General features: G+C 36.3%; 1 protein-coding gene across 4 annotated transcripts in view; it reads left to right on the top strand.

Moving 5' to 3' along the window:
• atg7 (ATG7 autophagy related 7 homolog (S. cerevisiae)) overlaps positions 1–27,626 on the top strand; it is a 72,274-nt gene that overhangs the window by 38,645 nt on the left and 6,003 nt on the right. For 3 of the 4 annotated variants that reach the window (XM_044121193.1, XM_044121191.1, XM_044121192.1), the window contains one exon: positions 1,221–1,391. In XM_044121193.1, coding sequence (XP_043977128.1) covers positions 1,221–1,391 — 171 coding nt within the window. Of the gene's footprint in view, positions 1–1,220; positions 1,392–27,626 lie in introns of those variants that run through there. The other variant, XM_044121194.1, reaches the window with a different exon arrangement.

The raw sequence follows: 27,626 nt of genomic DNA, 5'->3' as shown, positions 1-27,626 counted from the left end.
TTTAACAAAGTTGGTTTCTGTTGTTGAGGTCTCAAATAGCAGGGTCCATCTGTGGAAGTGGAGAATCAAAGAAATGGAAGATAGAGGAAAGAAAAGAGAGGTTGAAAAGGTGAATGAGAGGAACATCACTGTGTATTGTGAGTGGTGTGTCTGGCTCCGGGACCAGACGCCAGGTTGAGTCTGCAAAACACGCAAATGCACGCACACGCGCACTCACACACAAAGGCAGTTCTGAGCACAGTGTGCAGATGTCTCAAACAGTGGTAACTCTACACCTGCAAAAGGAGGCTCCGTAGGCGTCCATGAAAGGCTTGTCCAATCTTAGGAAGGTAGTCGAGAGGGCAGAGGATGCTTGTGTGTGTGTGTGTGTGTGTGTGTGTGTGTGTGTCTGGATGTGTGTGTACTGGAGCAGTGGTGTGGGGATTTGAAGTCGGTTCTGACGAAACATCAAGGTAAACACACTGCAATGACTTCAAAGGTATCACAGAGGGGGAAGAAAGGTTCATTTTACACTTCATCTTGTTTAAAACGGAATTACTCAATACTTTTACGTGACAAAAATTTTCACATTTTAAATGTATACATATTAAATGTATACATTCTTAAATCAAATCATAAACCTTCAGAAAATGATTATCATTTAAAATATTGTCAGGGCAACTTGTGAATTTTGTGTTGGGTTAAAGTAGTGTTTTGCGATGGGGGGGGGGGAAACCATAATTGCAATATTATTGTTAATTGTTACAGTAATTATATTAGTTGAAAATAACCCACATTTTCATCACTCATGTCCCCAAATCTTCAATAAGTTTAGCATCTTGGTAAAAAAAACAAAGTCAAGTATGGGCATACCAGGTGGTGAAATATACCAGCAGCATACAGTCTTGAATGTATGATACCTGAAATATAATATTCTCCCAAGTACAGAATCACATATTTTAATATATATGTCGTTTTTTTAGTTCAATATATTGTGCATCTCTAGTTTAAAGTATTCTTTATTGTAGCCTCTTTTCTATAATGTCCAGTGAAATTATTTGTCTTTGTTTTGTTGTTTCAACTTTGATATTGCTATATCAATCAGAAGAGTAAGAGACTGACATTACATTGATCATTGAAGCAAATCAAAGTGTAATCCCTCACTAGTACGAGTTAATTTCAAACCAACTTTAAAAGTTTCCTTCTTTATTTTTTTATTTTTTTTTTTTGCTTTCATGCAGGTCCTGGACCATTATGAGAGGGAAGGTTTCAGCTTTCTGTCCAAGGTTTTTAATTCTTCCCACTCATTTCTGGAAGACCTCACTGGACTGACTCTGCTGCACCAGGAAACTCAGGCTGCAGAGGTAAATCACAAACCCACACGCCATAAAAACGTGTTCCACTCATCTTAAGAAGAATTTAACTGATGAATTTTGAGTCCACAATGGTGCTGCAACAAGATGACAAATTGTTACAATGGTAAATGTTTTTCTGCATGACCAAAAAACTCAAATAATGCTCCTCCATTATTGGTATTGTGCACACCTTGCTTCTAAATACTAATACGTTAGCTGATCACTTCACATTTATTACATATCCAGCCCATAGTAGGTTTTTACTATGAACAAGAAAGAAAACTCTGATGGCACCAGTTGTATTAAGCAAGCCTCTTACAGTGTGTGTTGTGCCAAAATATATTGGGTATAATTACTAAATGAAGTTTTCACTATTACTGATTTTAGTATTTTTTTGTATTGAGATAGTATGCCTTTATTATGTCTTGCGTTTCCTATAAGATTCAGTGCATTTAATCTAAAATGCTCTGAAAAGAGCTCATCTATCGTTCTTTCTGCCGTAAATGGGTAGTATACATGTACACTGATAGCTTAAACACTGGGTGCTTTAATTGCAGAACCGAAGTTTTCATTAACCAATATGGTTCTGATTCCGGATGGAATGTGATCATCCAGATACTGCTTCATGTGACAACGCTTATTTTGAATCGGAAGGCTGGGTTGTTCAGTCAAATTTTGTCTGGTTGCCTCTACAAGTCCAGTATTGTGAGGGTTATAGCAGGATCTCTTTATGCCTGTCCAGAATGATTTACACGGACGTTCATGACAAAGAGGTTGCTGAGTCTGGACGTAAAACCTTATCCATCAGATCTGAGGCAGTTTTTTCCAGTTTGGTTGTGATCTCTAAACATGAAAATCAAGTGAATGCTGAGGCCGTACAAACAAAATGCAGTTCAGATGAAATACAACAACAACAAATTATTTGCATATTAGCTAAATAACTTATACTCTACATTTGTGAAAGTAGTGGATCTACCCTTCTTACCAATGAATTCAGTCATCCCAACCAACAAATTCTTACACATGGCCACATGTGTAAGAATTTATCAAATTGAAGATTAGAAATATTGGTGAAAAAAGGGGACACTCATAGGAACTTCAAATTCAGCAGCTATAGACCTACTTGTGACTTTTAGATTAGCTCATGAACAGTGAGCTTGATGGAACGGGTCTTCACTGCTTTTAGATGAATTAAATTCTTCTTTGACATTAGTGTCTGATATCATAGACATGCTTCTGGAACCATAGTCAGAAATTCAAATTAGTAGAACATGTAGAGTCTTCCTAAGAACTGAAGATGTTGTAGCTGCAAACAGTGAGCTGACAGGACGCAGGAAGTTGACGTCGCTCCAGTTTATATGTGTGGGAAACTGGATGAGCAAATACTTTTATCAATATTTCTGTATTAAGGTGCCCAGAAGAGTTTCAAATTCTAAATTCTTAAAATATTTCAAGAGGCATTTATCCTCTTGTGTAATCTCACTTTGATTTTGTAAAAAGTACAGCGTGTATGAAAAATATTTCACTACTTATAGGTGTCTTCCTTTGAATGTGCAGTTGAAGAGCCAGACCACAATATTCCTGCCTTATCTCTTAGAAGTTATAAAGTTTATCATATTGTATTTCTTCAAAAACAAACCACTAAACTCCTCATTAAACTTCTGCTTTGGTCTTATTAAAAATCCTTCTAGTTGACTTCTATAAACCACTCTGTCTTAGTTCAGTGAGGTTATAGTTGTGCACTGACAAGATGAAGAAATTCATGTTAGTGAGGTGCTAACACTTGCACTGTCTTGCACATGTTTACCACTGCTATGTAAACAAGTAAATGGCAGCATACAATCTAGAGTTGGAGGAAAAAATGCTCTCCTTGTCTAGAAAACTGCAAATCAGCATCTAAATTTTATCTTTTGACGATTAATGCTTTCTATGGATATCAATTAAAAGATAAATGTATAAATTAGAAATGCTTACTTTTTACTTTTGTACATCCTTGGAGTCTAAATAACAAGACATTTCCAAACTAAAGATGGTTTGGAAATGACATCAGCACTGACAATAAAAATATTTTGGTGTTTTTTTGTTTGTCCTGTTGTAGCTTTGACCTAAATAATTTCATAGGACTTGTTTGGATCGATGCACCTCAGGGAACAAATGTTTTGACCTTAGAATTGTTTCTCTACCTCAAAAGTATATATTTTTTCTGTATTATTTGTCAGATTTAATATTTTACTGAAGACTAACTTTTTTATTAAAAGCTGAGGAACCTTTTTCCTCTACTTTCTACTCTGACTTTTCTACCATTGAGCTGAACCTTGATTCTTGTGGGACAACAAGAGGGATACATTGCCGGCAAACATCCAGAATAGTCTGTGGTGGAAAATGGGTGGTTTTCCTCAAGACTCCCCTCTGACAGCAGACAGAGGGAGCCGAGGGAGAGGCGGAAAACGAGCGTGGGTGGTGGGGACTGGGTCTCATCCAGCCACAGTGTGGGAATTTCCCATGTAGTTTCTCTACAACTCTGATTTATTAAACATAAATGGTGGCTGAGGCGGGAAAGAACCAAGAAAATTGACTGAGATTAGAAGACGACTAAAAAGAGGGTGATTAGAAGAGGAGAAAACAGAAAAAATATGAGGGAAGTTACATACAAGGGACTTATTATTTACAGTACATCTCTTCTTCATTCCCTATCATTTTGTATATCTCTTGTTTCTTCCTTCTCTCCCCGCCCCCTTCTCTCTCTGACGAAGCGTGTTGAAGAGTATGGCGTCAAGCCCTTTCTCTTCAATCAGAACATAGAGGGATTGTTTTGATTGCTCAGTCCACTAGCGCCAGCAGTCTTTGCGCCTGTTTCCTCTACACTGATTACTTTTTCTACAAACTACTGCTCTTGGATAGCATTCTCTAGTGAGTCTTTCTCTGTAGTTGCAGCAAAGAACACTAGTTTTTATTTTTCATTGAAATGAAAACTTTTCTTGATTTGAAAAACATACAAAACAAACATTTTTGCCTGTTTTTCTTTTTCTTGACCTATATTTTCAAGTTTCCTGTTGTGAAACAATAATTGAAAGTGAAACTTATTACACATTGTTCTATATCTGTATGTTGGACATTATACCCCACTAATTTTTTTGTTCTTTCCTATATCATCAAACTGCATTTAGCACAGTGAAAGAGAGTCTGTGTGTGTTTTTGCGCACTCTAACGTGTGTGTGCCGGTCTAAACTATAATTTACGTCATCAGATGTCTCTACTATGTACTTAAGGTCTATTTTGGGTGAGTTTGTAACATGAGAACCACTTTTTACGCGGTCACCGTGGGGTTTTGGGGCAGTTCAAGTTTGATGAAATTTTAGACTGACTGAAAGCTGTGCGTATGTCTCTGTGTGTGTGTGTGAGCATGCTTGTGTGCATGCTCATAAGTCACACAAACCCCTATGAATGGCTCCTTTGTGTAAGCAGTCCTGCTAGGATTTCAAACTGTGGTATGAGCACGGCCGGGTGGAAAATCTACTATGAGTCTGGCAGAGTAGTTGCATGTATTTCAAACATTTGTATGCAGCATATTGCATCTTAACCCTCAAGAGACCCGCGTATCCAGCCACAAAAATTTAATATCTGTGACCTGACCTGATACTGCACTGTAAAAATCTGAGTAACATAAAAAATGGACCTTGATTTATTTATTTTTTTCTTTTAGGTGAGGAAAGAACTCATTATGGAAAAATTTTGACTTTACCAACTTCATTCCCTGTTCCATCTTTGGAAAAATAATTCTAGAAAAAATAATGGCTTTTTTTGTTATATTAGGTTATTTAGAGCATTGGTTCTGAACTGCTCTAAAAAATAATCAGTCATTCCAACTTTAATCAAAAGGATGTCATAACAATCACATTAATCAGTCACAACTATTTTTGACTGCCTTTGTTGTGATTTTAGTGGAAAATGCATAAAATAAAAAACTGTAAATGCTAAGAATTATTGTTTATAACTCGCATTATCTAGTTTTATTTGAAACTCCCTTCATGGAAACTGTAACCAACATTGCACTATAGAAAAAAAAATTCTTTCTTAGTAGCCTTTTTTTTTTTTTTCCCAAAAAGTGAATTTCAAAAGCATTCAGGTTTACAACATAATCATTTCTCCTGGCTACCTATCTGAATCCAGTTGCTAGAACATATTGTGCTTTGAAAATACTTAGTAAGCACCAAGTTCTGCCTTTATGCAACACCAAAAGAAACCCTTTTTTTCAGGAAAAATGTGAAATTGCTGAATAGTTTTTGCTCCAGATAAGACATCTGTTTTAAGGATTGATTTTCTGTTTGATAAGCGTTTTGTCCTCAGCTGGGAAGCTGCAATCACCATTCGAGTTGTAAATCGAATGGTGAGAGGAGTTTTATTTCACGAGTGGCAAGCAGAGGATACTTGCTCATCCCAGTGCACCAACAGAACTGAGTGAGACTTACTTCTATGAAAAACTTAGCATGGACTCACATGATAGCTCCACCACCCAACTCCCTTCGTTGCTTGGCAACATAACTATTTCCATGCTGAAACTTTCAGTCAACATCCCTTTGGCAGGAAGACTGTATGTCAAATAGCCTACATTGTACTTAGCATGTTCCATTAGCATATGACAAACTTCGCATGTCGTATTATTTTTTTGGCACTGTGAGCCTTTAATGAACTTCATTGAACAGTAATTTGACAGGAAGAAGGGAATCAAACCCAGAAAAACCACATTAAGGACCATAGGCTCTGCTTGTGGTGCACCTGTTCTATGAGCCACGCAGTTCCCAACTTTGCTTTTCTTTTTCTCTGTCTGATAGTTGCAGGACTGTATAACCGCTTAAGGAGCGTTAATAAATAAGAGTCCATTGATTGATAGAAGCCCATGACACGGTAATTAACAAAATTATTTTAAATTGCGTCCTTCGTTGTTGAGTCAAGAAAACGTCAATTTCACAACTTTTTAATCTCTAAAGATTTTAAACTGGACCTGTAGCTCTTAAGCTAGGTTTAGGTACCATAGGTTTAGAATTGTTAAGTGCTATTTAGATGATCTATGTTTGTCTAAGTTTAAACAAAACCAGTGTATTAAACTTTTTCACTGATAATTATCTTTTTAACAAACCATGTTGTTAAAAAGATAATTAATCCCAACAAGGTATTTGTTTTGCTTTTAATCTTATATAATTTAATAAAAACCTGGGAATAAATCAATAAATTTTAGTTTAGAAAACTATGAAAGTTAGAATTTATGTTTTTACTTTGAATCAGTACAAACTTAACTTGATGAGGTCAGATAAGTAAAAATTGGATATAAAACAGAAACAAATTATGATTAATTTGAATTTGCATCATAATAGCCCTTTAATCTTACTATAAATGTACCAAACAGAGTACATGTTGTCTTGCATGTGCCAGTCCCGTCCATCCAGAATAACAACTTTGTGTCACTTCTCACACTTTGCTTTGTTTTTGGGACTGGTGACATTTCTTTTCTTCTCAGTTTCTATTTTGAGGTTGTAAAACTTCAAAGGTCTGACTATTTTTAATATTTGCATTGATTATAGTTTATAATTGACATTGTGGTAGATATGTACAGTCACTGCAAGATGACTTGAGATTAAATGAGGGCTCTCTCTTGGCTTGGGTTTGAATAGTTTTCCACTTGTAGTTATACAAAGAAAATGAATGTTACTGTGTCAAAGCATTGCAACGTGTGTTATTTTACCAAAAACAAAGATAAAAGCTGATAAAACCAATGCCTCTCTTATGAGTTATTATTTTTGACACAGTAGTGCAATGTAAGTAGAAATCATTCATTTTATGTTCTTTACTTTTAAATTCTCAGATAAAATTTTTTTTGGTTATCTTGAAATCTGATCTCACCTGATAAATGTAATTGGTAATACTCTTTTCACACTCCCTTTCTGTTCCACTGCAACTATCAGGGGAAAAGGATATTACTTGGATAGAAATATAGCCAGGAGAATTGCTTGGAAGGACTCACTTACTCTGAGGTTACTCTGAACCTTCATGGGGGGTTCTTTGAAGGGGAATGAAGCACTTAGAATAATATTCTCAGTATATATTTCAGTCATCCTAGTTTAAATTCAACCACAAATCATATTTTTCATTAATTTTAGCTGTAATAAATTGTGGATTTCTACTTTAAGCCAATAGGGAGCCAGTGAGCGGAGCTAAAGAAATATGTTTGTGTTTTGAACATTTTATATTAGAACGTTTTAACAGACCTATGTTCTGAGGGACAAATAAAAAGGACCAGTACTCCTCATGAGAGTGCGCTGTCAACAGGTTTTAAGTTTGAAACGAGAAGGTATGCTGTTGATTGGTGTGTTTTTTGTGTGCAATGTCCTAAATTATTAAACACCTGTTATTATTTTGTGATTCCTTGGATTGTGGAGGAATTAGATTTTTTTTTTTCTCCATGGTATAACCACAATTAACAAAAATAAGATGTCACAACCTCAGAACAGTAGGTTTTCCTATTAAAGCTAATATATATAAACATGTTACAGTTACTTTTAGCACAAATTTTAGACCTACTTTACGCTATTTTTAAAGGAAAGTTGTTGTTAAAAAGTTGTTAGTTACAGATTTATTGCTGAAAACACAGATGAAACACAAACAACAAAAAGCTTTGGGGAGATTAAAACTTAACAAAGTTTAGGTGCTAAAAGTTCAGAGTAGTTAGGATCAGGGTAGCAAAATGGAATAATGCCTAATATAAGGTTTTTTAAATCAAAATTTTACTGTGCCCTAAAGAAATTACCTTTCTTTAATTCCAGTGATGTAGTTTATGATGTATTGATACATCATATACTGTAGGTCTAAAAAAGATAGTTAAATCTCATTTAACCCTGTTTTATGGTTAGGGTTAAACATTTTGTGTCGGTGCTTAGGTTTAGTGTTGGTATCTTTTATATGTACATCTTTAAATAATGTGTATTACAGGTTTCTGTTTCACGTTGTGAATGTAATACCATTAACCACTGTTCTAACATTGTCCATTTTATTTTCTTTACATGTTTAGGGGAGACTTTTCAGTCAACATGTCTAGTTTATAATTCTCTGGCATCAGGGTTAAATGTCCCTCCAACAATAACCCAAAAACACAAACAAAGATGCTGATTGTTTTCATAAGCCTTAATTGTAGTGAAAATTTCTATTACCTCTGCTAAACTTAATTTGCTCTTCTAGGTTTCACCAGAATCAGCAGGATTGTTGTGTGGTTTGAATAATACAAAAACACAAAGACGTAACTTGAATTTGATTAAACAACACTGACATGTTATTGTTCATAGTGTTGAAATCATTGTGAAATCATCTGTCCCTTGACAGCAGTATAGGAGAAGTCTGATATGTCAAGTACTCCTTTGAGAATAAGGCTCTGATATGAGGATCTTTGGTTCAGTGGCTTAAAAGTTAAATGTTCAGGGGATATTACATTTGTTTGTTAGTAGATCGAGTAAGCCTGAACTAAACTTAACCTCTGAATCTTTCTGAAAAAAATCTTTCTGGCTTAATGTCAGCATATAGACAGTAAATATAAGTTAAAAATAGACACCTGTGTGTTCATGTGTGTGTGTTTTGATCTTTTTCAAAACAGTCTGTAAGCCATCAGATGCCACTAATCATAACTTGAGTCACATTAATCCCATGTAGGAGCAGAGGTCAGCTAACCGCCCCCGCTCACCCTGACCCGCTCTCTGCTTCTCTACGTAAAACTGCACTGACAATAAAGATGATTTAGTTATGCTGGCCCATCACACAGCCACTTGGCAGTCACACAACTGTGAGCGTGGTCACAGTGAAGCCTCTCACTAGTCACATGATTTTTTTTTTTCTTCCCATTCCCGCTTTTGCTCTCGCCCACACACACATTCAGTCCGCGCGCGTCACTGGGCCCCATGTCTCTCAGAGTTTTATCCAAACACATCTACCGTTGCTACATGCTACAATTATTACCAGATGGACTTTGGGAGGAAAATTACATTAAGGCTGCTTTTTCATTAGTGTGCTGCACACGCTCCTGTGGGACAAATGAGACAAAGATGGCAAGACAAGGAGAAACATTTTTCATTTCCAATTGAATGCAATCAACTGTCCTTGAACAGTTTATTTTGATTTCCGTTTAGTGCTTTTGACGTTCCTTGAAATTATTATGTGACTGTGTGTGTGTCTTTAAAAAGTCCAGTTTATTTATTTTCTGTTCTTGCATGTTCCTGATAACTGCCCCTAATTTCCACAAACAATCAAAATGACAGGAAGTTACAAATCTGTTGCTTTTTTTCTCAGACAGCCTGAAATGATTTTTATTTATTAGCAGCATAATGTGGACAATTTTAAAGCCATTTCAAACCACTCAAGAGAAACAGATCCATTTTATTTTATTTTATTTTATTGCGTACATTCAGTTCAGTCTAGAGAATTAGCTAAATGCAACTGAATAAAAGTCTGCGTTTTAGCTGTTCTTCAAAACACATTCGTATAGAAGCAACGTTATAAGTACATGTTTAGTCATGGTCTCAGGGAAGAAACCCTCTTCATTAGGTTTCACTACCTTCATCAGTTAAACATTTGAATGCATTTTGAGGCTCTCAAATGGGTTTTAGATCACCAGCTCCTGGTTTTTTGAGAAAGATAAGGTGTTTGAGATGTAAGGATTCTTTTGACCTCATGATTTCAAAACACATTGACTGCTGCCATGGCTGTTTGTTTAGATAAAGAGCAGGAAATAAACATTAGTCTCATGTTGGGCTATTTTTGTTTAATCTTTTGTAAAAAGATGTTTTATCAACAAAACAAAAAAAACATCTATGCGAGTCGTAACCTATTAATATTCAATTATTAATATATAGGTCATTTGACAATGACATATATAGCTGCATCGCCCAGTTCATATTTCACTACAAAAAAGCTTGTTGTGACTTACAGAGAAAGATTATGATGAAATAAATCACATTCACTCTTATCTACATTCTTGCAATCCTCTTGCAGGATTTGATTATTTTTTTTTTTTTTTTACCATCAACACATAAGTTCACATACATGTGCTGATCTGTCGGTGTCATTGAATAGCACACATGTATTTATGTCTCATAAGTATCTCAGCTATGCTTTCTTGACATATATTGCACAGCTAATTATAAAGAAATATGTAAGGATGCATGTCAGCTATGTACATACATGTAGCGTCTTAGATCATTTCTTTCTTTACACACTTCCTCTCCCAAACCCACATACTCACACACACACTAATACTATAGATAGTCTATTTCTCCCCAGTTCTTCACAAGCTAAACTGAGTGACTTTGTGACATTCAGTAGCTTGACTTTCAACCTCAATACTTAGCATTACCTTGCATGGTGTTGTTCTTTACTTGTATTCTGAATCTGCAATATTTATTTCTAGAGCTTATCAATATAATATGTATATATAGTGCATATCTAGCATTTTGTGGTTTATAGAAAAATTGTCATTTTATTTACATTTTAATTAGCTATCCCTTTTCTGTTTTTTTCTTTTCAACTGTTCTATGAAGAATTTCTTTAATATTTTTCTAGCAACTGCTTATTGGTAAGAAAAGGCCCATTTATTCTTATAACTCATTTCAATAACAAGGCAATTCCAGTTGCTGTTTTGCAACTAGCTATTAGCTTGAGGCTTTTTGGTTAAGGTCAAAGTCAGGGTTGACAAATATGCTGTAGATCTCAAAGGTTCACATAACGTGTGGCTGCTTTTAAGATTGGAGGTCATCATGGGGACTAGAGCCAAAGTCAGTTGAGAAGGGTGCTGAGCAGGGAGCATTAATCGTTCAAATGTGTTAAGATTAATGAGAGCTAAAAAATATTCTCATTGTTGATAGAAGTATCATTATTCCCTGTCACTTGTTACGGAATGATACCAAAGTAAACTTACTGTGAGCAAAGATGGCAGACAGCTTTTTAAAATCGCTCCCGGATTAATTGAGCTCTTATGCGTTTCATCTTGTGTCAAACGTACCGGGACACTGATCGCTTCAGGGTGTCATGCTCAACAGTACACTGTGTTCTGTGCTTTGTTCATGTCAGACCAGCGCAGCTCCACTCTGCCATTGAGCAGAACATGCACTATAATGCATTATAAAGTGGTGCCCATTACCCATCCTTGAGGCTGAAAAGTCAAATCCGTCCCGATCTTCAGGTTTCTAACAGAATTCTGGTGGTCTTGAGTCAGAACTGACTTGTGTTTGGAACTGTTCATAACTTCAATAACCCCAGTTTACAATGAAGACAAGTAACTATATAGCCTGTGACTACCTTGCTTGGCAAGTCGGCTGTGTAACAAGGGTGGGCAAAGTTCTGCGCCCTGCGATGTATTCCTCTTTTTACAAACACATGGAAATAGCAAAGGCATCTTAAATAGACCTTGAAGTGTTTTATGAAAGAGTCTTATAGATTTAGCTCAGGGATGAAAATGAGCAAATGTCCATAAAATCCTATTAGTTCAGGTGAATAAAAAATATGCTCTCCTAACTTAATGTTGAAATTCACTGAGTGTGCTTTAACAAAGTATTAGTTTATTGGTGTGCACATTTATAGCACCAGGTTATCACAGCTTTCTGTTATTTGCTTTTAAACTGTATCATATAGTAAATATGTCACATTAAGGGTGGAATAGGTTTGAAGTAGAGATTAGAAATATGAGGAGGAGATTATTTATCTGAGGGGAGCTCAAAGTAGAGGGAGGGCCCCTCAGAGCTCCTTCTACATATACAACAATATACATATTTATACATACATTTATACATATATACACGCACAAATGGGTGTGTGTGTATATATATATATATATATATATATATATATATATATTATATACACGCACAAATTTCTGAAAAGACAGACGGAAAGCAGTCTTGGTTTAAAACCTTCACTTTGCTTCATCAAGGTTTGCAGAACTCTTGAGTTCACTTTCAGATGTTTTTATTTTTAAAAAACATGCAAGCAAATTATTAGGTAGCCTAGGCCTTTGCATCAACACTTGCACATAAATTACTGCATCTGCAAGAGTGGATATTCTTGTCCAAGTTTGTTTATTAAAGGTTCAAACAGACCAGCCGGGTCATTCCTCATTTTGTCTCACTGTAGCTGAGGTAATGTGACTCTTAGAGCTAACATAGCTGCTCACTGTTTCCCTTATTACAGGATGCTACCTCCAACAAAATTCCAGTCGAATCTATATATAACTAAGACACAGACAGTACATGTTAAAATAACATCAACTTTCATGCCTGTGATTCATCTTTCCTGTTTTGTAAAACCTGTTCAAATGTAATCCGTTGACTTCTTGCTCTGCTAATGTGTTTTAATGGCTTTGCTGGTGATACAGAGATGATAAAGATGAGGGCAGTTTAGAAAATTACTGAAGATAAGAACTAAACTGCTGCATAAAGTGCTCTATCTCTATACTTCTTTAGTGCTAATAATACCTTTGCACATGGGGCTGAAGATGGATAAGAGGTCTACTGTAGGTGAGGAAAAGAGATGACATATGGGACCCAGGACAGCTGTCCTATATCTTGAGCCCAAAGGAGTTCATCCAGAATTACCAATCATCAATCATGGAAGAGTTATTTTTGCAGGTCATAAACGGGACCTTTTTTCCCTCACTACATGGGAAAACTTACAGCGCTCCTGTTCCTATACATGGCTCCTCGTCACCGGCGTCAGTCAGTCCAGAGTGATGCCTCCTTCCAGCCTGGCAGCTGGCAGCATGCTCGGACTGACAGACGATTAGGTTGCGACAGACTGAGTAGTAGTCGAGTCATCCCTGTTTAGCTCAACTCTTCTTCCTGTCGGTTTGCTTTTAACAACTATTTCTGAACCTGTGATGGCATGGCTCTTTTAGATTTGACTTTCACTTCCTACACAACCTAAACCACATCCACTTAAAATGCATCAGAAACAGTCCAAACCAGGGCAATTGAAGCTTCCACAGAACACTATTCAGGGCGTCTGTGTCTATATCTAGCATTGGTACTTGTAATTATAAATTGATATTTCCTTAAAAAGAATTGTGACGGATTCTCATTTAACTTCCACACCATGACTGTCTGCGTTTATTATTACGGAAAGTTTTTACAAAAATCTGAATTTGTCTTTTTCCTAAGCAATATAAAACTGTAGTATGCTTCTATATAACTAGGCTAAAGCAACAGATGAGGAAGGGGTAATGTTGCAATTTTTTTGTCATTTAATTAAAAGCACCTGAAACATTTAACATAAGAGAATAGTTTTGTGTTTTTAAACCCATAAAAACACACATGAACTAGCTCATAGGTAGCCCCAATAAGTTTGTGTAAAAAATATGGTATAAAACTTCACACCATCATACTATGACATTATTTGGAAAATGTTACTCCCCTTTTATGTGACTTTTAATATGTGCTACAGCTTTTGCACTGATGTAATTTGGGGGATATTCTTTTTTGCACAGTTGTTCAAGGGGAACAGGTATGATGCTCTATCAAGTTTTTTTTTAGCTTTAAATCAATTTATAATGTTATTCAGTTTTCTTTAAAAAGTACCTGGAGTGTTGCTTTGATTCTTTCATTCACATTTACTTGAATATCCTGTGGCAACCATTCGGGAGTGCCTTGACGACCGTTCACCAACTATTTCTCCAAGATTCTGCCTGGAGCTGCAGTCCCCAGTCAAAATCTTGCCTCAGAGCGACACATTCTCCAACTCCCTCCACACACACACACACACACAAACGCACACACACACACATACACATAGGTGAGGTTCAATTATTCATAAAACTAAGCATAAACCTTACTATGAATGTTTCATCAGAACAAACTTTTTATTAACCTAAACCATGTCATTTCTGAGGCAAATACAATAGTCTTAAACTAGGTACATTCGCCAGACTGTTTCATAGAGTTGAACATTTCCACCTGGAACCCCTCTGTTTATGGCTGCTGAAGTTATAAATCACTCCAGTGAAACCTCAGGAAGTAAATGTTATCAGTGTGTGTAATGCACATTGTGTGCAGAAATACTAATGTTTGATAGTCCTCTGCAGACTACCATTTCTCTGTGTATTAAAGAGCGTTATCTGAGCAGATGTGTGATAAAATTTGTTGAAGAAATTGAGACAGCAGCCTGAAAAAGTGACACCATATGACAGCTTCTAGGATTAAAATTCTGCTTACCTTCAAAAATCTGTAATTCTATTTCTGTAAAGCTGTCTGACTTACTTTATTACCTTAAAAACTATTTTTCTGAATCCTGAGTGCAGGACTGTTTGTTCCTGGGTTGGCAGGCTCTGCAAAACCATCCAGCTGCATGAAAGGCTGAGATAAGAGCTAGCTGACCTTGTGTGTGCGTCCGTGTGTGTGTTTGGGCCTGCATGTACATGTCTGAATCCAGTATAGGGTGATTATGGCTTGCCTTGCTGGTCAGAAGTAAGCTGCCTATGGGCACTGGCTTAAAAGGAAAACACACTCTCTCTCTTTTTCACCCACACAGACGCACACACATGTATATCTAAGCATTAGCAGAGGGCTTTTCTTATCTCTCACTAGACTCTGCTTTGGCCAGCATATGTTGGTTATTGATATCATCAAGCCTTTGATTCAGCTTAGAAATCAGCCAGTAGTGGATTTTTGTGCTCGTTATTTATACCAGTATTTCTAGGTATTATTGAACTCCGCAGTTCAAATCTCAAATGTAGCTATGAGTTGCATAAAAGAAGAATTGAAAAGCGTAAAGGATAGGCATAAAAAGTCAAAGTGAGTTAAAAGAAAAAAATCTTGTGTTCAATAGTTTCTATACATTGCAACGAATTAAACAAAAGTACCACCTGTGTTATCTTCAACAGCTTTATGCATAATGCAGAGTTAAAAACAATAATATACATGTACTGGCAGCAGCTCCTCAGTGGCTTCCAGGAAAAAGACACAGCTAAACCGAAACTCTGGGTCAGATGTAATTTGTGTGAAGACATTAAACAGACACAACGTAAAGTGTATGGCAACAATAACTGCAGACAATGCACAAATGTGGAACAGTTGGGAAAAAGTAGCTGTCCTAACTATGTCCTTTGTACCACAGGTGTTGTCATATATCTTACTCTGACTTAAAAAAAAGAAAATGCCGAAGTAGTGATCAGATATAGTTCACCTTTTAAGTCCGCTATTTAGCTACCCAGACAGATTTTGTTTTTCAATTAACTTCTCAGACAAAACATTATTTAATTTAAAAAATTATGTTATGATAAATACAATATACACTGTTAAATACAAATACTGTATAAATGATAAAAAATGCACCAAAATGTGACATTAAAGCTGACATATGAAGTGAATTGTGATTTCTGTGTGTACCATCAGCCCACGCCTAGCTTGGATCACTGCTCAGGAACATATGTTTGAAGCCCATTCAGCCTTGTGGTTCCCAGTATGGTCTACATGTGGTGCAATGGCTTGTGACTGGATGATATTTTCCCCTCTGAACATTAATTACTAGTGCAGGCTTCTCTGATAAATCTGTAAACAGGCTTTGACTGCCTGGTTTGTTTATTATCAGATGAAAAGATTGCTTCCTCTGCTGGTGTACGGAGCAATTTGCTTTCTGTTCTGTAACCTCCATGTGTATGTTTGTGAGTTGCAGCTTCTTTTAAACCTTTTGTTTTAGATGGCAGATTATTTAAAAGAAAAAAAATGCAAGTATTAAAAAAAAACTGTTTGAATTTGATCTCTTTTATTCCTCTTGTCACTCATGTTAAAACGTGCAAAGCTATCTTTGAATGCAAGTGCAAATGTATGTGTGCGTGTGTTTTTTGTGTGTTTGTGCCCCTGGGGGCCCCACTGGTGTTTAATAGTTGCTCTGACCACATGTCTGTTGGCTTAGTCTCATGTTATAATTAAAGGAAGGGCAGGTCTGAACTGGCTGCACAGAGACACACGCTGCCTCTGAAGTTGATCTGTTATTGCCATTTGGTTTTTGGTGCTCCTAACAGTTCATTAGCTGGAGTTTGTAGTGGCTGCGAACAGAAGCACACAGTGATGGCTCTCAAAAGGAAACAAACTAAAGAATTTGTTGAATTTTTGCAGAAATGCTTTGTCTTTACTTAGATACATGAAAAAGACATCAGACTTGACTTGGACATATTTTATATTGCCTGTCGCAATAAGCAAGTGGTTCCTAAGTAGCTGCATGTACTTGAGTAAATTAAACAAAAATATATAGCACTTCAAGACGTTTTACAGTATCTACTGTACTTTCTACTTCTAGTTGATTAACGTTATTTTGAAGTTACATTACTCTTGCTTGAGTAAAATTGTTTGGAACGTCTCCCAACTGTAATTACTTCAGTGAATGAAAATGAAAACCAGACAGATGGCAAACTTAGACTGACATTTCTTGTTTGAGTACAAGTGTCATTGTTCTGGTGTTATTTTGTGTCTTTAGACCCAACTGTGCTGTTTAAAGTTAGACTGAGGACAATATATTGCTCTGGAAGTACTTTGCAGTGTTCTAACTGAAATATGCATATAACTGAATATTTTAGTTTGTCCAATTAGATGATTTTCATAAATTTAAGCAGATGTTATAATTTATTTTGTACTAAAGGAGCGTTTTTACTAACAGTTGTTTTACTCCTGAATATCACATTTTCGGGACTAAAAGTTGCATCAGTCAAAAAAAATGCACTAGTAAGAGGAAAAAAACTTGCACTGGACTGTTGTTTATTTAGAAATTGTCAAACGTGAAGGGACCTCGTCCATGTTGATGTTATGATCCAGTGACATGTTGTGTTTGGTTTTCTGCTTTTCAAAGAACTCAGGGAAACTATCAAGTTTGGGTCAGAAGTCTGCTGGCAGTTTCTGACTCTGCAGATTTTCATGTAGAGGTAATTGCATGAAGTGGCAACACCAAGAAGACCCACCTGGAAAGTCATATATATTCATCACCATGGCAACTACCAGGGCATAGAAACATAAATGCAAACCTCTCCTGACAGCACATTTTTCTGTAACCTCGTTCCTCCAGTTTTCGCCATCTTGCATTTAGCCAACGATTAGCTTTTGTTGCGGCTTCAGATAATTAACATTTAACTGAGTAATCAAAAATGCATCACGAAGAGGAAAATAAACATAAGTCACAGGATGAGCCAAAAGATAAAAAAAATAATGTGACTTATAATCCATAAATATGGTAACTTATTTGGATCGCTACTTACTAGTTTTACTTTAGTATCATAATGCAGAAGTAATGCTACTTTTAGATTTAGGTTTGACTACTCTTCCTCCTTGATGCACTTGATTTATTACCAAGTGGTTCGTAAAACTGTGTTTATGTTAGTCCAGCTTCATAAAACCACAAATTTCTCTCCCACCTTGGCGATTGTTGCACCATTTCATACCTTTGTGCTTTTGATTGTTTTCTGCCCATTGTTTTTGGTGATGAGACAAATCAATTTTGCCGTAGAACGTTTTGTGCTGAACATGCATCAGATTGTATCTGCTTTGACTGTTTAAAGTAATTTTGTGTGCTTCAGCCTATTTTTAGATGTAAGGAATGGTTTTATGACTAATAAATAACATCTGTGATTTTAATCTATCACATTTCATCAGTCAGTTGGTTCAAATGTAGGTGAGAATCGCAACAAATGGGCGTATGGTGTTACAGAAAATTTTCAGTTAATAATGAGACATTAAGGTAAATTCTACCCAAACTTTGAACATTTTGATAAATATTTTTCTCTAATTTATCTTATTATAGAGAAACATACAATAATATGCAGCAGTTAAGTGCACTTTTGTGATAGGTGCTTGTAAAAATTATGACATATAAGAATGTCACAGGAGTATTAAATGATCTGCACTCCATTTAAAGAATAAAAAAGCTCTAAAATGATAGCCAACAATATGTCTAAAGGTTCTCTTTAAAACACCTCTAAGTTGTTTTCTTTTTTTCACCTAAGGCTTTTCTAGCTAAATGAAATGCTTGAATGACTCTCAAAAGTGTTGATAAGAGTTACTCACTACAGGATATGTGTCAGAGGAAACCAGGAAAGGTCTCAGAGTGGTGAGGGGGAAGGGAGATAGGAGGTGAGGACTGCTGGGTGACGTGAAATAGGAAAGGAAAAACAACAAATCTAAAAATTCAGGACCTGTCAAATGTATGGCACACACTAAAGTGAGAAAATTCTAGTTCAGCAGGTCAGAGAAAGGGAAGATAAACATAGTTCTCAGAAGGCTAAGAAATACTTGGACGTTTGAGACAAAACTTGTCAAATATTTAGGGGAAAGATTAGAAGGCAGAGAAAAAGTTGTCCTGAACAGGAAGACAAACTGTCTCAGGAGAAACAACAGGACCCAGCTGCCTCTCCACAGGCCACCACACCCAGGCGAGAAAGACTCAATTTGTTGTTGTAGCTGGCCTTTACAACTCGGACAGAAAGAGAAGGAGGGGATAAGGGAGATAATGGGGCTAATGTAGCCTGACCAACTTAAAGTAACAAAAACAAAATCTGAGAAACTGACCTGTTTGTCAGAGATGGGAGAGGGAAAAAAAACCAGATGAGGTTCTGCATCCCCTGCAAATTGTCATTTTTCTATTATGTGGTTTGTTTCCAAGGTTTGCCTTCTGGGCCAAATACTGAGAATGCCGGCACTTTGTTTGATTACCCTAAGACTCAGGAGTTTATGAAAACACAGCCAGGGGACACGACCTCAGCTGGGACCTGAACGCTGATGCTGTTCCCACCAGAGCTCCTCTGAACCCAGGCTTGTCCTTTCTCAACCAGTGTCAGGCCACTTTCACTCCCAGTAAGACTCTCTCTGACTTTTCTCTCAAACTTTTTCCCTTTTTCAGGATTCTTCCCTCTTCTGTCATTTATCACAAATATTTACCTGTCTTTCTGGTCTCCCAATTTATCAAAGTGAGCATCAAAACATTGTCTTAAATGATTTATATATCATTAGCTGCAAGTGTAGACATGCATGTTTTACAAAGGGAGTTATTTTTCTTATGTTGTCAACTTCAGAAGCAAGCGAAAGAAGTGTGAATTTCATGTGACCAATCATACAGGTTTGGGCAGCATGGAACTGAAGGGGAAATCCAATGACTTTACACTTCAAAGCCTATGCTTGAGGATTGGGGAGTGCTGCTGCATATATGTGACAGGACTTGCACGGAGCCTTTGGGCAGGGAAAAGAAAGTGAGTGAAGGATGGAAAAGCACCTCGAGCATTGACTCTTGTTTGAAGTAGTGCAGAGAAAGGAGAGCCTATCAATGGCCTGGTTCTGCTCTCTGTCTGGGTCATGAGGGTAGCAGGCCTTGATAGGAAAGTAAAGCATGGAATCAAAAAACAAAACCTGATTTATCTGATTCTACACTGTCATGGGTTTCACATCTGATAACTTGTTTCAGCCCTCTTTGTTTTTGTTTCCTGCTGTGAATAGCAGTTTGTAGCCAAAACCTGTTGGAAACCATTTTTCCAATGAAGAAGCTCTACCAGTTTAGCAAAGGTTCTGGTAATGTTTCCTTGTCTTTGTCAAATGCATAGAAGATCTGACCTACACAGATTCCAACTAAGGAGCGGTAAATTGTGTAAAAAAAAAAAAAAAAAAAAAAGAGAAAACAATGTATATGAACGTGTTGTACATGATTTACAAAAATTGATTGCACAAGTGATTACAGGAGTAACTGTGGTGCAGACCGCCCTATTTGAGGATTTTGCATGTAGCGCTGTTTCATGGAGAGTGTTGGAGACCTATAAAAGGAAAAGTTAAGTAAAAAGTCATGCTGGATGTATAATTTTAGTAATACAATTAAATTAAATTAGTATACAATGACAGAACACAACAGTAAAAACATTGAATAATCAAAATACAGCCTGCACAATTTGTTAGAAATTGCGTCACCTTTTCTGAACAAAGTGGCCACTCTCCTGCAGATCATCAAAACATTATGACGTTTAGATGAAGTGATGATGCACTGGATTTATTCTGTAATCCCGCAGCTCAAAATCAGCATTGTTACAGATATTTATAATCTCTCTCGTTATTCTTATTTTGTATTCTTTAAATGCTTCAAACATTTGACAACGACTGCTGTCATTGTATCCATGCCTCTTGCTCGCCACAGCAGCATGTTTGCGTGACAACTTCCACCTACTTTTCAGAAGTGTTAAATATAGAAGCAAAAACACCCTCTAGCAATCGTGTACAGGTTTAGAAAGTCAATACATATTCCCCTCCTAGTATTTTGCGCTTTCTGATGATTAACATAGGTTTCGCATTGTGCCTGCAATTTCGGTGATTTTGTTTGTTTTTTTGTTTTTGTTTTGTTTTCGGTGATAATCCTGTTTGTGTGTTGCTTGTAGATCAGCTTTGTACCTGTCTTTATACAGACAAGGCTTTAGAAAATCAGGCCTATAACGTTGTTTTAGTTTTAAAAATGCATAAATGAGCCCTGATTAAATTTGATCTTCCTCTGTTTTGATAACTTTATGTGTATTTCAAGACAGCACATAGCATGGCATGTCTGAATTGTTGGATTGTGTACAGTTAGTTGTACACTTTACTGCTAGTGTATTACTAGTGAGACTGTTTCTCTGTAAAGAAGTGACATCTTAAGAGTATTCTCTTGGCTACTTTGTTAGTTGTGTCTTGCTAGTGTCAGGTTGAACCTCCCTTTACCTTCAGAGCTGCTATTTAATGTGCCGACTTAAAAGAGTGTCAGCAACATTCCTCAGACCTGTTGTTCCCTGCAGACATGATGATTTGTCAGCTTTACAACCACGATACATCTCCTGTTCCACCACATCCCAAATGTGCTATTGGATTGAGATCTGATGACTGGAGGTCATTGGAGTACAGCAAACCCATTATGTTTAGGAAACCAGTTTAATGTTATTTGAGCTTTGTTACAAGAATCACCTGCTTCAAATAGCAATCACACGATAGGAATTCTGTGGTCATAAAGTGAAGGAAAGAGCCTGAAAAGATACTTAGGCTGTGTATTTTCAATAATGTTCAGATTTTACACCACCAGCAGTAGCCTTAAGTGGTCGACAAGGTTGCGTTGATGTGCCAAAATCAGTTCTCATTGTCGCAGTTGCATGATGAAAATTTTGTAATTTTGCTTTCTGCCTCTTGTTTTCTGGCCTTTCTGGTTTTAGGTCAGCTGGAATTACCATAATTATTTGTATTTGCTTATTTCTCTTCTTTATTAACAATAAAAGAATAGCCTAACTTTTCTTACCCCTGATACTACAGGTTCAGTGTTCATCTTTTTGCTGGAGTAAAAAATAAAAGATTTATCAAATAGTTTTCCCTAAATTTTTACTGCAATATAGGTTTAGATTCTTATAGAAAAATCCAATATGCAGCTTATTTTTTAAGTATATTATTAAGTTAGTGTTTGATGCTTTGCTACTGTGTGGTGGGAGGCTATTATGTGGTTCAGGGTTTTGTTTAATTTGACCCAGTGTAAGAAAGATGTGGAGGTTAAGTTGTAGCTTCTCCTCCTTTTCCTGTCTCCACCCTTCTTGTTTTCCTCTTCCTGTCCCAGGCTTCGGTGAATAGGACGTGTACGCACTAAATGACACACCATGTTCCCCCATGAGAGCTGTGGGCCTGGAACAATGAGAACATCAGAGGGAACAAAAGGATACTTGCAGGAAATAGAACTGGGCAAATTATTATTTTAAATTTAGAGTCAAAGGGAGGCATATAGTAGTTTTAATTTGCGGTTTTAACATATAGTGATTACATGTGCCTCCTATATTATGCATAGCTTAAATGATCCAGACCTTTAGGTACTGTGTCAGATTGTTTGGACATGTCAAGATTAATTGTTCTGTGCTTGATTAAATTAACAGACAAACATCATCAGACATAACAATTTAATTCATTAAATAGAAGAGCTATCCAAACTTCCATGGTCCCATTTAAAAAAGTCAAAATGAATATTGTTGGGTAGATAGTTTGGGTTTAAATGAGATTGTGATGATGTGGTATGACCTTATACAGTGCGTTCATGTTTAAACAACCCCTCCCTGTTGCTACATTACAACAGTTCTGTGAATTAGAGTGGACCAAAACTCCCTCATGGAGGTCATCGGTTCATTTCTAGTTTTTACAAACACTGGATGTCAGTTCTTGCTCCCAGGGTTTGGCACAATCATTAGTTGTTTTTTTTTTTTTTCACATGGGGGCCAGGTGGGTTTGGATAGCTGTTTTATTTTAATAAATATAATCATAGTTTCAAAACTGCATGCTTTATTTACTTGGATTATCTGTGTCTAATATCAAAATTTGCATTATCCAATACAATTACAAATTTGTTAGAGGGCCTCATCAACCAACATATTGCTTTAAAATATGGACAAAGTCTTTCTGTTTTAGTAAACTGTGCTTATAAAACAAATCAAAGCTTCGTCAATACTAGCACATCTCTGTTGATGTTGGTGGTAGCTGCTGTGTGTGACATCCAGAGTGTAGCAATCAACAATCCTGAGATCTGTTCTCAGTTTACTGAACCACATCAACATGTTAAAACAGACACACCTACAGCAACGCATCCCATGGGCCGGAGCATCTGGAACTGCTTTATCAAATGAGGTTTTTTAATGTGGACCAATATTAACCCAAGTTTGCGTGGACTTGTACGATCTGCCCTGAGACATTTTTTTTTATTATTAAACAGAAGCCATTAGTGGGTTTGGAGTCTTTTGTTTTATGATTTCACTCACTTTGGATAGCTTCAAGCTGCAATGAGGGCAGTAGAGAGGCTTAAAAAGCAAGATACAAAAGACAAAAAAACATAAAAAATCATCAAAGCTACTGAAGACATAATGCATACACAAAGATTAGAGAAATCAGTCTTGTTGGGTTTAAACATCTAAGTTTATTAAATCCACAAACAGCAGTGTATATAACTAGCATGAGTTTTACATTCCTGTTTGATTTTTGTGCAAAGTTGCACAAAAACTTCCAGTTGTCATTTTTTTCTTGCATTCACTTAAACCAACTCCTTTGTGTTGAACCAACCAAACTTGACTCTGTGGCACAAACTAGAAACAAAGTAGAAGAAAGCAGCGTGTTGTTTTACAGGCTTAAACTCTAACGTGTCATTCAAAGCACAGTCTAAAACCTTAAGCATGATTTAATAATAATTATTCAAACTTGGGGTTTGAGTAATTATTAACAAACTAATGTTCTAATGTCTCCAATTCTAAGGACCATAAATCATCAGCTTTAAGCATGAAGTACTCACCTCCTTCTATGAAGCATTTTGAAATTCATGGTCTTGATAATTTAACAAACTGATTTTATGACATATTAGTAGAAACACTATAACAGATGCTTAAATATATTGATTCATATTATTTTAGGGAAAATCTTGATTGCAGCATTTATTGATGATCTACAAAAATCTAAATTAACAGATAATAAAAAAAACTAGATTAATGTTAGTAAACTTTGTTCTCAAGGAGTATAAAATAAAATCTTATACTTTGGAAGGATTTTGCAAATTCCAAATATATTTTAGAAACTTTTTTCTATTTGAAAGAAAAATCGAAGAGCCTTGGGCCACATGTAGTAGCTTATTATTATGTAGGTTTTGTTTGGCCTCTTCACTTCACTTTAAGGCGTCTCAGCTGGTGAAGCCACCCTGCTGCAGACGCCCAATTTGTTGTGCAGGGTTGTTTGAGGAATTCAGGAATTCAATGAACTGCAGCAATTCTTGCCTTTGTACCAGATTGTATGAGGTCATCTCTGCTGATGATCGGTAATTCAGATTCTTTCATCAGCCAGTTTACACTCTCCATTTGTTGGACACGTGTTTGTGGGATTATTTTGGTGTGGTACTGAAAGATGTTCCTGAACTTTATAGGGTTTAGCACTCTTAATCCCAGTTGATCTTTCTTTTTACTGGAACATGACACATTGTCTTCTTATACAGATTAACTCTGAGGATTCATTTTGGGAAATCAAACCACTAAATATGTTTTTCTACATTTTTTGCAAGAGACCAACATATCTTCAAAGCCAGGATGGAATAATTTAAATCCAATAATCTCCCATACTCTGTTTTTTTTCCCTCTCAGTCTGTATTTCCATTTTTTGTTTGACTTTAATGAGCATTATTCAGTTTGCTTGAGCTTCTCAAATATTTTATATTGAAATTTCAGCACACAGCACAGTTATGACCTATCTATGACTTTTTTTTTTTCTTTTGACGTTTGAGCTAATTAACTTTTGATGCCAGAGATGGTATTTCAAAAACAAACCAGAAGGCTAAAACACTTTTTAACCTTAGTGTTATGTCCTTGGTTTATTGTTGCTTTTAAAAGTCTTCACATTCCTGTTAGAAATCTAGACTTTTGTATTGGGGAAAGAAAAGAGACCATCATAAGTCGTTTAGAAAGAGAACCTTCCTTTAATTGGTTTTATGTGATTTAGATCTGTAAAGCTGCAATAACCTGATTGATTTTTTTGCACACACACACACACACACACACACACTGAGCTAAAATTCTGTTGATGTACTTTTTGATTTAGGGTCAACATTCAACCTCCATAGTTCGGAGTCGATTAGCATCCCTAGTCTGCCTTGCTAAAGTTCTCCAAGTTACTTCCACTGGTAGTGTGTTCAGTTATGACCCTAAAGTCTCAGAAGAACAAAACATGAGTCTCCTTGAAGTTTACACAACAAAGCTGACAACTGATCATTGACTCCAACCTTTGCTGCCTTTGAAATTCTCTCCAAATGTTTAATATTATGAGAACATCTGTTGTCTGCAGCCCTCTTTGTGTGACCCACCGATCTTCTCTCATAATTAGCTCTGGACTATGGTTGGGTCCGTTCAAAAGTTTGTTGCTTTTTGTTTGTTCATGCTTAAAAGGAAATCGTTTTCAGCTTTCAGCTGACAGTTTTGGGTCAAAACTGAACTTGAACTGAACTACCAGCATTTTATTCATTTTTCAAAAGGCAAAAACATGCCTTTTGAAACTGTGGCTTGGATATTTTCACTGGAAGAAAAGGTTTCTGTCTCTCTCTCTCCGGACACATTATTCCCCTGAATGACTGTCTTTTCTATAAAATGCTGTTTAACTCTGATATATCCTTCTCCTGATTGATGTTCTTTGTACAAACGTTGGGATGTTTTGTAATCTCTCTGCCACAAACGTCTTTAGCTACCATATTAAATGTTTGGAGGATTGAACTTGGACTGGCTGATAAGTAGATTTTATTGGCTAATTAAATTTCTGTCTTTTGACGATGTAATTTTTGGGAAATCTGGATTAAATTTTTTTCCACCAATGCACTCTTTGAGTTTCCGTAGTTCAGAGTGATGTCAGCACTCACAATGCCTGCCGTCGTGTATGACAAGCGTTGTTCACAGCTAGCCAATACGTATTTAGGCTTTGAATTCAACTCTATGACAAAATGTAAAGGTCAGGAAAAGTTTTTTTTTTCCTAACAAAAATAGTTATGATTTTATGAGAATACAGTTGTCGCAATAAATAAAATCATATGATAATAGTTTAAATACTGTGAGAATAGCATCTTAATATTACCAGAATAGTCTGAATATTCGGGAAATGAAGTACCAGTAGTAGTTTTATGAGAACTCCAACACAAGAAGTAACAAAAAAAATGTGTTATTCAAGCTTTTTTTTCTCATTAAACAACTTCTTTCTTGTAGTTGGAAGACATACTTCTGGTAACATTTATTCTGTTGATATTATGACATTTCATAATTAAACAAAAATTCTTGCAGCCTTTCCCTGTTGCTCTGTTGTACAACTCACGGTTGACTTTTTAAAAGCATTTAAAGTATCATTTGTAATTTCCTTTGTAGAAAAGAAAATAAGTAGGTAAAATTGGAAATCAAATCTGGTGTAGAAAAAATCTTCTGATTTTGTTTTCAAGCTTCAAATGTGTTTTGAAAAAGTTTTACTTTAGAGAAGTGCACATTTAAAAAAAAATAGGCAACAGCAGTTCTTTAAAAATTTCCTCCTTATGTATTAGTATGTTTAGTGTAATTTCCACAGATTAATTCAGATTGAACGTCTCAGAAGATTTTTCACAGTTCACTTTTTTATAGTCTGAAACAAAAGTGTAAGAAAATCATTATGTACACATGGTAAAAAATGCTTTTGCTCTTCTCTCACCGCTTTGAGTGTTTCCTGATAAACTAAACTAAAGTTGTCCTTCAGCAACACCTCAGGTGATTTTTAAACTTCATCCCAGCTCTGAGTCGACTTCAAAGCGCCGGCGTTTCGGGGCAGAAACCTCCTCTGAGCCGGAAAGCGACGCCTCATGGAGGCTACACCCAAAGCTGCATTATTTATTTACATCCTGCACCCAGAAGCCACAGATCATTTGTTTGTTCCAGTATATGATGTTTATATATGTGAGCTGTCATTGTGGGAGTGAGGCCTGATCTCTCGCTCGGCAGTACAGGGTCACCACAAAGGTCCATAAACATGCACACACACTTGCTATTGTTGTAGTCGTTACGGTAATTTTAAGTGTGTCTTTTGGTAATTCCATAATAAGTGCAGTGTGGTTTCCCAAAAGAGAGGAAAGCAAAGGAGAGGAGCTAAAAAAGAAACCTTTGCAAGTCTTTTCTGGGATTTTTTTTTCCCCCAATGTGGATAGCTGGTAAGGGTTTCCAACCACTAACCCATTGTGAGCTGTACAGGAGCTACTTTTATTGACTGTTGCTTCTCGCTGTGATTGTTGAAGCCACTTTTAGGGGTATTCTGTCCTCCTTGAGATAAAACCTGCCCTCGGGAGATTCGGAGGGGGTAGATGAAAAGGGAAGCACCTCTTGAACTCGTTAATCCACACTCCCAGATGTGAATCATTTGTTAGAGGAAACAAAAATATCCTGAGCAGACACCCCTGTGTGGTGTTTGATCTGCTTTCTGTTGGTGACTATTAATTCTGACAGTCATAGAAATAACAGTTTTAGACTGAGCAGTTTCTCTTTTTAATTATTGGACAAATATTTGGTGTAGATAACCCCTTACTGTGGTTAATGAATAAACCAAAATTACTGACAATCATTCATCATATAGGCTCACTAATCAGAGGGTTTTTATAACATAGGGAGAAGTTCCTTTTCAAATTCTCTGATCAAGTTATTTTGAGGCATCAGTGGCAATAGATGTGTCATGCTACAACTACAATCATCAGTGTACTTTATTGAGACTTTATTGTTGAGGAGAGGAAGAAAAA

Source organism: Gambusia affinis, linkage group LG07, assembly GCF_019740435.1.
Source record: "Gambusia affinis linkage group LG07, SWU_Gaff_1.0, whole genome shotgun sequence".
Classification (NCBI taxonomy): domain Eukaryota; kingdom Metazoa; phylum Chordata; class Actinopteri; order Cyprinodontiformes; family Poeciliidae; genus Gambusia; species Gambusia affinis.
Note: the sequence above shows the minus strand (reverse complement) of the source record. Positions and strands in the feature narration are given on the sequence as shown.